This window comes from Grampus griseus, assembly GCF_964374135.1.
Source record: "Grampus griseus genome assembly, chromosome: 21".
Taxonomy (NCBI): domain Eukaryota; kingdom Metazoa; phylum Chordata; class Mammalia; order Artiodactyla; family Delphinidae; genus Grampus; species Grampus griseus.
The window spans coordinates 12,197,792-12,211,464 of NC_139015.1; the positions used below are offsets into that span (position 1 = coordinate 12,197,792).

The window sequence follows — 13,673 nt, forward strand, 5'->3', positions numbered from 1 at the left end:
TGAATAGGATTGTTCGCATAGAAAACCCAAGGGGATCAACAAGTTATTGGAATTATAAAGAGTCTCAGCAAGGTTGCTGGATATAACATCAACATACAAAAATCAGCTGAATTTCTATATATCAGTAATAAACGTCTAGGGAACATATTTTTTAAATAGGTGTCATTTACATAACAACAAAATGGTAAGATACATAGGAATACATCTAGTAGAAGATGTGCATTACCTTTATGGAGAAAATTATAAAAATTTAAAGCATTAAAGGAAGACCTAAGTAAATGGGAGAGATACAAAATAATCTCTGATAGGGTTTGGATAAGATTTAATATTGTAAATTGTTCTATAGATTCAGTGCAGTGTCCTTCAGGATCTCAACAGCTTGTTTTGTTTTGTTTTTGTTTTTGTGGAACTTGACACTCTTGATTCTAAAATTTGTATGGAAAGGCAAAGAGGCAGTCATAGTCAAAATATTCCAGAAGAAGTACAACTAGGCAAGGGTACTTGCTCTTCCAGATTCTAAGACTTATTGTAAGTAGTCATCACTATGGTATTGGCTCTGGGAGATGTAAATAAACCAATGGAACAGAAGAGAGAGTCTAGACATAGTTCCACACATGGAAATTACATTTCACAGAGGTAGCATTATAGATCAGTAGGGGAAGGAGCAACTGCTTTATAATTGGTGGTAAAGAGTTGGATATTGACTTGGGAAAAAAATGGGATATCTGCTGTACCACTGTATACTGTATATAAAAATTCCAGGTTTATTAAAGTTTAATAGTAAAAAGCAAAACTTTATTACTTTTAGTAGAAAAATAAGAGAATCATTTTATGACTTTGGCATAGGAAAGAATTTCTTTAAATAAGACCCTGAAAGTACAAGCCACTAAAATGGATAAATTTGATTTCTCAAAATTGTTTTTCAGTTCATTAGAAAACAGCATGAAGAAAGTGAAAATACAAACTGGGGGAAGCTATTTGCAACATCTAAAACTGACAAAGGATTCGAATTCAGATCAAGAACTTCTTCAGATCATAAGAAAAACACAAGTCTCTTAACTGAGAGTTGAGAAAAATACTTGAGTAGACAGTACAGTGATCAGAAGAAGCTGGATGGCCAGTAAACGTAGGGGGAGAGAAGTTCAGCCTTATAAGTTTATCTGAGATTCAGCTGTACTCCCACTACTTTGAAAAAATAAAAAGGTTAAAAAGTGCAAAATTTGTCAAGAGGAGGAGTATAAATTAGAACAGTTGCTCTGGAAATATATTTGGCAGTGTAAAGCTGATGGCTATACCCTGCAGTCCTAGAAAAGATTCAAAAACATACACAAAGGGGACATGTCTGAGAATGTTCATAGCGGCACTACTTATGATAGTTAAAAGTTAGAAAATAAATGTCCACCAACAGGAAATTGGATAAATTGTGGCACATTCGCACAGTGGAATATTATATAGCAGTGAAAATGAGGGAACCAGAGCTACACCTATCAGCCTATTAATACTAAATGAAACAAAGCAACTGCAGAATATGAACAAATTGCATATATATAGTATTAGAAAACACGTAAAACATGTTTCTTAGGGCTATACGTATAATTTGGAAAAGCATAAAGAAACACATAGGAATGATAGAAGCCAAATTCAGGCTAGTAGTTACTTCTAGAGTGGAGGTTGGGGGGATGCAAGTGGGAAGGGGTACACAGGGAGATTCAGCTATGTTCTTATGTTCTCTTAGGCCAGGAGGTAGATGCATGGTATTTCATGTGTTATTTTCTTGGCATGGCTCAATTATTTTATAAGTCTTGAGACAGTAATTAAGATAATAAAAATGAGAAAGGAAAAATAGGTAATTTTATTTTTAAAAAATTGACTTGTCTTTCTTCCCCCCCCCCTTGAATTTACCATATTGATGTTTAGTTTAATTCACATGTTTATAGGAATTAAAACAGCATTTTGAAGGTGCTGCTTAATTACTCTGCTGTGTTACTATAAAGACATGTATTTCTTGGGGCTTCCCTGGTGGTGCAGTGGTTGAGAGTCTGCCTGCCGATGCAGGGGACACGGGTTCGTGCCCTGGTCCGGGAAGATCCCACATGCCGCGGAGCGGCTGGGCCCGTGAGCCATGGCCGCTGAGCCTGCGCGTCCGGAGCCTGTGCTCCGCAACGGGAGAGGCCACAACAGTGAGAGGCCTGCGTACCGCAAAAAAAAAAAAAAAAAAAAGACATGTATTTCTTAATGGTGAGAGGTTGGGTGCTTTTGCCCGTCAGTGGTTTGCACTACTGTAATAGTGTCACAGCGGTTCCACCTCTACGTACATGCTCAGCAGTCAGATAGATGCCAGCTGCCCCTGGAGTTCCCACCCGGACTGTACTACAGGGAAAAATATCTGACAGTCTCATAATGTAACTCACTTTATCTCAGGAATATTGGAATGCCACTGTGTCTACTGATAGTAAAATGTTTTTAGTCTTCAGTTTCTCCTGTGTGCCCACAGTGCAGTTCAGCAGGGCATGTCCAGTGGTCTGGTGCTCGTCTGGAGATGGTCCTTGGTGTGAGAAGGTGTTTGTGTCATAATGTAAAGCACCGCACTGCTGCTGACATTGAGAACGCTTTGCTGCCAAAACACTGTGTTACGTGGTGTGCTCGTGGTGCAGTTGACTTACATTCTGACGCAACTCCTTACTTCATCACTGGGACCAAACAGCAGCCTTGAGTTACAACATTTGTTAATCGGAAATCCTCAAAACAAAAATGGGATTGTAAAAGCTCTTCACAAAACTCCTTCCATTAATAAACTTTTAGAAAAGGGATAATTTATATTTCCTTCGTAATTAGTTGGTGAATATACGTGTTCCCTGGTTTTGATTTATTAACTTCTCACATGAAACGTGGATTTAAAAGGTACCTTTTTCTGCTGTAGGACTTCAGCCATGGCCGACATCCCTGTCATCAGCACTGTCATCACTCTGCCACACGTGATTGTAGAAAATATCCCTCTCCATGTGAACGCAGGTAACGGCACTCACATTTTATTTGATCAAAAAAATCCAGTAAGAATATTTATTTTATTGAGAGGCCCACGTACCGCAAAAAAAAAAAAAAAAAAAAAGAACCCATAAATGGTGAGCTTTTTTTTTTTTTTTTTAAACCAAGAGTAATGTGTCATCTTTCTCTGCAGATCTGCCATCATTCGGGCGTGTTAGAGAGTCGTTACCAGTCAAGTATCACCTCCAGAATAAGACTGACTTAGTTCAAGATGTGGAGATTTCTGTGGAGCCCAGTGACGCCTTCATGTTCTCAGGTCTTAAACAGGTACAGGTCATATCTCTTTGGGTTGTTTATGAAGACACAAAAGTATGGCCAGGAAGTGGAAAGCTGTACATTTTGTGTACAAATGAATTGATAAGGCTGACTGTGGTCCCTGTTGTTTTGATAGTGGGGAATCTTCAGTCACTTTTGAAGGTTAATTACAGCTGGCTATAGAACTGAGTTAAATGGGCAACCCTTTTTGCTTTGAGATCACACATATAGGTTCTTTCTCCGTATAAAACAGGAGTTCACAAATTCTTGGACTACAACAGAATTCCTGAAAATTTAAAAATATCCCTTTTATCACTAATGAGTTTGTGTGTGTGTGTGTCTTTTAATTTGAGGCCTTGAGGCATGACCACACAGATCAAAGCTTAATTCCCTTCTGAACTATCAGTACAGTTTTTAAGAGATTTTGATCTTGCATAGAATTTACTTACCTTTGTTTCGTGTAGGCACAATTTTGTATCTATACATAAAAATAAGTGATTAAGATGTTTTGATTCATCTATTCAAATCAGGGGTAGAAAAGTTCATCAGATTTTTGAGTGGGACGTACACTCTCAGGCAAAACCATGTTGCAGTGAGAATACTGTCCTCCTCTTCAAAGTGGCCACAGAGGGGAGCTCCCTGGTGGCCTAGTGGTTAGGATTCTGGGCTTTCTGCCAGGGCCTGGGCTCAATCCCTGGTCAGGGAACTGAGGTCCTGCAAGCTGTGCAGTGTGGCCAAAACAAAAACAAAAACAAAAACAAAACAAAAAAGAGTGGCAACAGGGACACACCTCAGTGGTCAGTAAGATAAGGATGTAATTAGAGCACAAACTTGTCTTAACACCTAGTAGCATCCGCCCTGACTCACCAGCCATGCCATGGCTGGGCATGTCCTTAGTGCTGTGTTTGCAGTTAAATGAAAGTAGAATTGCACATGAAGTATACTGTAAATCTGTACAGTAATTTAAATTTATAGTGTATACCAAATATAATATTAGCTGTAATATGTTGATTACACACACATGTATTATCTCTGACGCAACACGCACATATATGTACTCATTTGCAAATGAGTAAGCTTTTCTTGATTGTTTTGATCTCTTTCACATATTGACTTAAAAATAATTAGATAATGTAAGATACCAAAAACCTTACCTGTTGGTGTTCTTTCCTAAAGTACAAACATCTTTTCTTCCCCTGAAGTTACTTACCTTACCTCAAAGGTAGAGTCCCTAACACAAAACACAGGAAACAATCTGTTTGTCTCATGTTGACATAATGTTTACAAAGATGCTTTTCCGCACGTTATCCCATAGCGCCCTGTGCCGTGCCTATAAAGCCTGCCTGGTCTAAGGCACAGGAAATACTGATCCACCCTGTGGTCCCATTGTTAAGCAGGTACAGGTTGCCTTTTAGATGTTGGTAGAAACTGAGAAATCATGCACATGTTTTTGTTACGTTTGTTAACTGCATGATCCTGACCTCATTAATTCGCTGTATATTTTGGTATCTGTCTGGAAGAAGGGATAGGAGAGCGTGTGAATATTTCACCAGAAAGATTTAGGTGTCCTATCATTTGCTAGTAATGTATGGGTAACGTCGTATAGATATATTTGATATCTATATTTGATCATCTTTCTCTATAACTTTTGTGATTTAGATTCGATTACGTATCCTCCCTGGCACCGAGCAGGAAATGTTATATAATTTCTACCCTCTGATGGCCGGGTATCAGCAGCTACCGTCTCTCAACATCAACTTGCTCAGGTTCCCCAACTTCACAAATCAACTGCTCAGGCGTTTTATACCCACCAGGATTTTTGTAAAGGTGAGGCTTAGACATTTTCTGCTTTTTAAATTCACTGTCTTGAAAACAAACAAAAGAAGATGTCTTTTCATGTAAACTTCACTAAGTATTTGGAGACTAGCAGGATAGGACTTTGACTGTTACTGTATAAATTTGGCAATATTGCTATTCATTTCTGTAAAGTTATTATTTTATAGATTTTTTTTAGATTTCTATTTTATAGATATTTCTAGATGTAATTTCAAAGATTTTTATTCCCTTGGGTAAAGGTTTATCTTTCTGGCATCCTTAAACATGGTTTTTCTTTGGCGTTTAGTAAAGTGTATTTCTATTTTTGTTTTTCTTTTTTAAATTTCTTTATTTTAATTTTTTGTTTACTTTTTAAAAGTATGTTTTAAAATTGTAGTTAATTTGTAACTATTTTTTAATCAAAATGGATTAACTTTCTGAATACAGTCCCTGAACTTTTCTGATTCTAACTATGTAGTACTACTGGATTTGGGTCTTTTCTGAAAACGATCACCAGTCAGAAACTATACTCTGGTTTAATATTTTGATTTTTTAACAGTGATACGATTTCCAGGTTCCTTCAGTAAAGGACCCTGTAGGATTGTCATCGCTTTGCCTCGGGTTAAGCCACTCTTGATGCCTAAATTAAGGCTGTTTCTCCAGATAGTTCTGGTTTCCCTTGGTAACCAGAGATACATGAACATATATGAATCCTGTGTGTTCTCTTTTTTTATTGTTGTTGTTGTTGTGTTTTTTTTAAAATAATTGATAGAGGATCACACTGTTTTTTGTTTTGTTTTGTTTTTTTATTTTTGGCTGCACTGGGTCTTCGCCGCTATGTGCGGGCTTTCTCTAGTTGTGGCCAGTGGGGGCTACTCTTTGTTGCAGTGCGCGGGCTTCTCACTGCGGTGGCTTCTCTTGTTGTGGAGCACGGGCTCTAGGAGTGTGGGCTTCAGTAGCGTGGCATGCGGGCTCAGTAGTTGTGGCTCGCTGGCTCTAGAGCGTAGGCTCAGTAGCTGTGGCACACGGGCTTAGTTGCTCCGCGCACGTGGGATCTTCCCAGACCAGGGCTCGAACCCGTGTCCCCTGCATTGGCAGGTGGGTTCTTAACCACTGTGCCACCAGGGAAGTCCCTTGTATGTTCTCTTTTTAAGTTTATACCCCCTTTTTGGATGACAAGTTACAATTTCCGTTTTTGTATCTGTCAGGCTTTGGGGAAGCCTTGTTTATATAATCTGGGATTTGGTAAATTGTAAGTTAGCCTGTGTTCATGTATGTGTCATAATCATCCCACCTGTTACCTTTCTAGACTTACACAGTTTTGTTGTGTTTTTCTTTTGCATCTGCAAAACAAATCATTTTTATTAACCCTCTAAGCTTCTATTCTATACCAAACTTTTATTTTTTTATTTTTATATTTTTAACATCTTTATTGGAGTATAATTATTTTACAATGGTGTGTTAGTTTCTGCTTTACAACAAAGTGAATCAGCTATACATATACATATATCCACATATCCCCTCCCTCTTGCGTCTCCCTCCCACCCTCCCTATCCCACCCCTCTAGGTGGACACAGAGCACCGAGCTGATCTCCCTGTGCTATGCGGCTGCTTCCCACCAGCTATCTGTTTTACATTTGGTAGTGTATATAAGTCCATGCCGCTCTCTCACTTCGTCCCAGCTTACCCTTCCCCCTCCCCGTGTCCTCAAGTCCATTCTCTACGTCTGCGTCTTTATTCCTGTCCTGCCCCTAGGTTCTTCAGAACCTTTTTTTTTTTAGATTCCATATATATGTGTTAGCATACGGTATTTGTTTTTCTCTTTCTGACTTACTTCACTCTGTATGACAGTCTCTAGGTCCATCCACCTCACTACAAATAACTCAATTTCGTTTCTGTTTATGGCTGAGTAATAGTCCATTGTATATATGTGCCACATCTTTATCCATTCATCTGTCGATGGACACTTAGGTTGCTTCCATGTCCTGGCTGTTGTAAACAGAGCTGCAATGAACATTGTGGTACATGACTCTTTTTGAATGATGGTTTTCTCAGGGTATATGCCCAGTAGTGGGATTGCTGGGTCGTATGGTAGCTCTATTTTTAGTTTTTTAAGGAACCTCCATACTGTTCTCCATAGTGGCTGTATCAATTTACATTCCCACCGAGAGTGCAAAAGGGTTCCCTTTTATACCATACTTTTAAATTATCATTTTTTAAATCTCATAATTTTGGATCTCCTGTGTTTAAACAGTGGCCTTTTTGTTTTTTTAAGACTTTATTTTTTTTAGAGCAGTTTCAGGTTCACAGCAAAATTGAGAGGGAGGTACAGAGATTTCCCATATACCGCCCGCCTGCACACAGCAGTGGCTTTTTTTAACATTTCCACCTCATCACACTCTAAAGCCATTTCCCTTGCTGTTCCTCACTGTCATGTCTGAGGTTACCCTGCAGGGGAGAAGTCATGACTGGGTTGGGGAGTGGCGGTGGGATGGGTGGTCTCTGATGTCCTTTTAGCTGTTTGACCCTCCAAAGTTTGCTCTTCCTAAACTCAGAAGTATGGCTTTCATCAGCCTGAAAGTATGTATCGATGTACAGACCTGATCGTATTCTAGCCGAACAAACAGAGCTTGTTTGAGATGTGAGAGTTGGTCATGTTGAGGAACCAGCATTTTGTTCCCATCAATTAATCTCTTTCATTCCTTTCCCTGAAGTGCTCAGAACACCCAAACTAATCCCAGATAAATCTAGTTCCGTCTTCTGATTTTCTTTCACAGTAAACCTCTTCTGGGTGGTGGTGTTTTAAGTCCATAAGGAAAGGTTCCAGAAAAGTAAACATTCATAAGTTTTAACCTAATCAGCACACCCTTTTCTAACTGCCATGATCTCTTCTCTAAATTTAAGAACCATCTTCTAGTAACTTGACTGCTGCTAAAATCATTGACTGCATTATTCAGAGCCAGCTCCTTTATCATCTGGGAAAACTCAATAATTAAAATTGTTTTACCTGTCACACTAAGGGCAGTGAATGAGGATTACCCTTTTTCCACTTCATGAACAATCACTGACTAAAATTTTACATCCCGTCATACCTTTATTAACCTTTAGACCTGTGCTATTCCAGTATGGTAGCCACGAGCACATGTACCTATTGAGATTCAAATTAATTAAAACTTAATTTAAAGCTTAGTTACCAGTTGCACTAGCCGTGTCGCAAGCGCTCAGTAGGCGTGCAGCTAGCAGCACTGATGTGGAGCATTTCCTCTTCACAGAGAGTCTTGTTGGACAGTGCCGCCTAGAGCAAGCTTGGATCCATATTTTTCTTCCTTCGCAAAATAGATTTGTTTTCTTATTGCATGATAAGAAAACAGATTCATTGTTCTCTGTCCCTGTTTGTAAAGCTGTGTTTGTTAAGGATTTGACCTGGTGGAGCCATTTATTCTGTTTCTAAAGCTAAACGTCCTCCATGAGTCCTACAAATTACATGAAGTATGAAAGACCAGCGACCTGTTCTTTCGTTCATCCCATTCAGATGCCTGTTGACTCACACACACACGCACACATGCGTACATACATACATACGTACATAAAGCTGCCCAGCAACAGATCAGAGCGGGGGTGCCCCCTTCGCTGCTCCAGGGAACCCACAGGAATCAGCTGCTTGAAACACAGCAGTGGGCTGTGGTGCTGAGGTTGCAGTGCTAATCTAGTTCATGTCCCAGACACCGTCTCATGCTTTTCCCACAGAGGTCTGCTAACGTACAGCAGTAAAGTAGTCACTTGCAAGAATTTCATTCTTTTAGCTACTCGATGACTCTCTGGGGTGTTGCTGACCTGTCAGAAATTTTACACCTAAAAACAGTCATGATACCTTTTAATCACTCTCAGTTTTTCTTCTTCTGATGTGATGTTTTAAATTTTTTCAATCACTGAACTTCGAGAAAGGGAAATTTTGTTTTTATCTGCTGCTTCAATCCTTGCAATCTTTGTTGTTAATACCCTAGAGTTCATTGTGAATCACTTTTTCTCAAACAGGAGACTGGGAAACCTTGGATCCCAAAGAGCTTGCTGTCAGCTCAGGTTTGTGGCCGGCTTAAAGCTCGGGACACAGGCCGAGCAAGGGAGAGAGGATAGAGCGTTACCGCTTGAGCAGGAATGGTGGCCAGGTTCCCTTTCAGGCGCGGTGCATTGATAGATTGGTGGTAGCTGCCAGAACACCGGGTTAAGAGAAAAGTAGTGACGAGGTAGATTCCGCGGGTGGGTGTGATCGGCTGGTGATGTCTGCCACTGGGCACAGAGGGAGTGTGGCAGCACGGAGGCTGTGCCGTCACCATCCCCGGCTCACGTGAAGAAAGAGGGTGGGGGGAAAGGAGGAAAGCAACACATTTTGTTTGGGTACTTGCACACGTCTATTCTGTTTTCGTGAAACAGTTCCAAGAACTTCAAAATCTCTTCAATTAATAGCGCTACTGTTGCCATTATCATTTTGTAAACCCGTTTTGTTTTCCACTCGGCAGCCCCAGGGCAGACTCATGGACGATGCCTCCATTGCTGCCGCGTGATGTTCAGGACAGGCCTCGGCTGTTCTTACGGAGATGCCGGACAGAAACGTATGCGTTTTCCATGGTGAACTGTAGCTTGATCGTGGTGCAAGTTAATCTTTGCTGTTTGTTAATGGATGTTATAGCAACTCTTCAGAGGAACTCATGCTTAAAATATTAGGAAAATCTATCCTCTCTTACAGTTTTCACTAATAAATATTTGAAATGTCAGTGTGACGTGAAAGGATGTCAGTCCTTTGTTACTGTTGAAAGTCATTTTATGGGTAGTAACGTCTTTTCAAAGTAAGGGATTTGCACATGCAGTGGCCGAGGAAAGATAAGCATCTGAAATGACTGGACACGGGGAACACGCGCCAGTGTCTGCCCCAGTAAAGTTCTGAATCCCTGAGTGTCTCTTTCAGAGTTGGCTAAACCACAGGTAAATCCATCCTCGTGAATCTAGTCTATGCTCAGGATACATCCACAGGAACCGGAAAGCAGGCACGTGACTGATTAGAACTTCCAGAAAGTTTTAATCAGAGCAATTTAAGATGTCTAAAAAATATCTTTGCTTACCATCAAAACGTGTCAAATAGGTTCAGCTTGCAGCCGAAAGGCGGATCATTTATGAAGCAGGTTTGTATTTATAAGTATGTTAACAAGATTCTGATTCTAAGCATAATTCCCTAAACTAAAAGTTTTTGAGAAAGGTGCAAGGTCTAAATAAGAGATTTTAGTTATGTTGTGTGATTTGAAAAGAACTATTTAAAACTTCTGAAAATTCATGTAAATAAAAATCATATTGTGAAAATCCTCTTTGTTAAAATATCTTAATTTAAAACTACCCCATTTCCCAGAGATTTTTATTGTTTAAAAGTGTAGGAGTTTCAAAAAGGAGAAGAATAATGTGAATAAATGTGTTCTCTTTCAGACATGCTTGTATCTTTTATTTCTTTTGCGTTTGTTTGATTTCAGCTTCGAGGAGCAGCTTTTACTAAGAACACGGTTGCAGAGGGATGGTGGGGCGCGTAGGACTGGAAATAGAGCCGCCTTCTAGAGCCGGCGCGGCGCATCTGCGGGGACACTGGGGCGGTGACGGGCTGGGAGGACGTGAATTCCCTGTTATCACAGCTTTACAGGTGGAGGCCACAGGAGTTTGTCGGATTGTCTAGGGCCAAATCCCAGCCCCGGTGACTGTTCATGTTGCCCTTTGTTTGTCTCTGTTCTTACCTGTAAGATGTGGATGATGATAATACTATCCCATAGACTTGGTATGAGAATGATAAAAATTAAATACACAAGAGGAACTGTAAACAAAAATTTCATGAAATAATACTTTCTATATGCTCTTATATTTTACATCCTACAAAAATATTCCTGGTTTAACCTGCTGAATTGATTTCATGACTCACTAAGGGGATGTAACCTGATGTTTGAAAAATTCAAAGGTCCATCTCATGCCGTGCTTATGTAATAAAGGTCTCATGTGTTAACACGGCCATCGTCAAACACAGAGTACTCAGTGCGTGTTAGAACGGATGGGTCATTGGCGTCCACTTTAAAATTGTTAGCCTTGATGTCAGTGTGATTTGTGTGAGTGTAAATACACCATATAACAGGTCTGCGCTTTCCCTCAATAGCCTAATCCTTTCTCAGCCAGGAATTCTCCCATGTCGTTCATTTTCCTGTGAGTGTGTTCTGTTCACTTGTTTTTAAATTGCAAGTCTTAATTCAGAAGTACATGAAATCATGATCTTCCTGGGTCCCAAAAACAAAACTGTCACAGTATTGCAGGAGCTGTTGACTCACTGAGGTTACAGGTGTCCAGAAGGAACTCGGAGTCTTTCCCTTCCTGCCTCTGTGCGCCAGCCACAGTCATCTGTCCCTCATGAGAGGACCCTGTCTTCTGTCTTAGTACCGTGTTGCCATTTGATTCTCAGTATTACTCCTTACCAGTATTATGCACCACTCAGGGGTATAAATTTTTAAATAAAGCATTTAAAATTTGGAATTTGGGGGAGCTGTGTATTAAAGTTTGACCCCTGATTCTTGAAGGTAAGAGCCGGTGGATAATCAATGTTGCGTGTTACCAAGAGGATGAGGATGGTATTGATTTTGGCATAAAATTAATTTTCCAATTTGCTTAATTTTATATATCTGTGATCCTAAAAGTGCAACTTCAACTCAGTTTTCCTCAGAAAGTCTTAGATTCTTTATCCTTGACTTCTTCTTTTTATTAAGAGGCTTTCCAGAGCACGGCTCTTACACTGAATTTTTTTAAAATGTCTTCACATTACTTGAAAAAAAAATATTCTTTACGTTCATTTTCATTCAGTCATTTCTTTCATGGCCCATTAATAACTCCACCCAGAATATTAAAAGCCTCTTTCTTGATACCGTTCTTAACAATACGTATTAAGGAATCTGAGCTGTAGGGCTTCCCTGGTGGCGCAGTGGTTAAGAATCCACCTGGCAGTCGGAGCCTTTGGTGTGCGACCAAGCTTTGCTCCTTTCCAGTTGCCAGGGCCGTGGGAGGGACGTCATGGCCCCTTACCCCTGCTCTCTCCTTTGTGCCGGCACAAATGCCATGCCATGGCCTTGGCACCGGGGCTGCAAGGGATTGGATTTGGTGCCCTAATGGGGCCCATGGCTTCAGGACAGGGGTCCCCACCCTCAGAAGAGGGAGTGAGACAGGTGGGCTATAAGATGTCAGCAGAGGCAGTAACGCGCGGTGGTTAACGCTGATCTCCCAGGCCCCAGACTTTCTGGTTTTTCCTCTTGCCTCCTGCTTGCTCCGTGAACGCGAACTGTTTATTTAACCTTCCCCCTGTAAAGCAAGGATGCAGATGTCCACACCACTGTATTAGTTATCTGTTGCTGAAGAGCGATGCTACTACACACACAGCGGCTTGAAACAACACGTATTTATTGTCTGCAGTTTCCGTGGGTCAGGAATCCAGGCACAGCTCAGCCAGGTCGTCAGCAAGACTGAAGTCAATGGGTCTGGCAGGGCTGAGGTCTCATCTGAGACTTGACTGGGGGAGGAGCCACTCTCAAGCTCACCGAAGGTGTTAGCGAAATGTGTGACCTTGTGGTCGTAGGATCAAGGGACTCATTTTCTTCTTGGCTGGTGACCAAAGGCCACTTGCTTTCTCAAAGCCAGCCGGGGGGCGGGGGAGAGGCTCCAGCAAGCCAGGCACTGTAATCACACACATGTTATCATGTCCCCTCTGCTGTATTCTAGTGAGTAAACGCAAGTCCCAGGTCCCACCCACCACTCACTCAAAGGTATGGGTGGGGTCATGACACAAAGGCATGAACACAGAAGATGGGGATCCTGGGGTCACCTTTAGAGCGTGTCCACCACAGTGCCTCATAGGGTTCTCGTGAGGAGGCAGTGAGTTGATACACATCAGGCTCTTAGAAGAGGACCCTTTCTCAGGAAGCGCAGTGAGTTGGTTGTGGTGGAGGTGCTGGTGTTACCACCATCAGAAGAAGATGCCTCTAACTTGTACTTGCTCTTGGAAAGTCTTTGAACAGTCTTTAGGGAATCTGGGATGACGGGATTCAATTTAAACAAACAACTGCAATAGTTAATAAATGAAATAATTCCAATAACCACTCTCATTAATTTCATTTTCTTAGTTGGAGATTGCATGGCGAGTGGGAAATATGCAAGGTGTGGAGTTTGAAAAGCAATGAATTCATAGGCAGCTTTCTCTGCACTGCACAAATGCTGGCTGTCATCTTCACTTCTTAAACTGGATTTTACAAATTATTGGGTTTTTTGTAATTACGAGGTTTAAATATTAAAAAAGTATGTAAGGTAGTATAATTGCCACTGTTTTGTTTTATTTTTTTTATCGAGGAGGTATAATTGACATACATTATATTAGTTTTCAGGTGTACAACATAATGATACAATATTTGTATATATTGCAAAATGACCACCACAATAAATCTAGTTAACATCCATCACTAAAAAAAGAAAGAAAAAAAGAATCCGCCCGCCAATGC

At 40.7% G+C, this 13,673-nt stretch overlaps 1 protein-coding gene across 3 annotated transcripts in view; it reads left to right on the forward strand.

Moving 5' to 3' along the window:
- TRAPPC11 (trafficking protein particle complex subunit 11) overlaps nt 1–13,428 on the forward strand; it is a 42,677-nt gene extending 29,249 nt beyond the window's left edge. Inside the window, exons 27-32 of one of the 3 annotated variants that reach the window (XR_014298441.1) lie at nt 2,921–3,012; nt 3,179–3,312; nt 4,960–5,127; nt 9,633–10,292; nt 10,632–10,795; nt 13,302–13,428. Coding sequence is in view for 1 of the 3 variants with exons in the window: in XM_082680470.1 (XP_082536596.1) it covers nt 2,921–3,012; nt 3,179–3,312; nt 4,960–5,127; nt 9,633–9,677 (439 nt within the window). In the remaining 2 variants the exon portion in view is untranslated. Of the gene's footprint in view, nt 1–2,920; nt 3,013–3,178; nt 3,313–4,959; nt 5,128–9,632; nt 10,607–10,631; nt 10,796–13,301 lie in introns of those variants that run through there. The other 2 variants (XR_014298442.1, XM_082680470.1) reach the window with 2 other exon arrangements.
- Nucleotides 13,429–13,673: the final 245 nt, after the last annotated feature.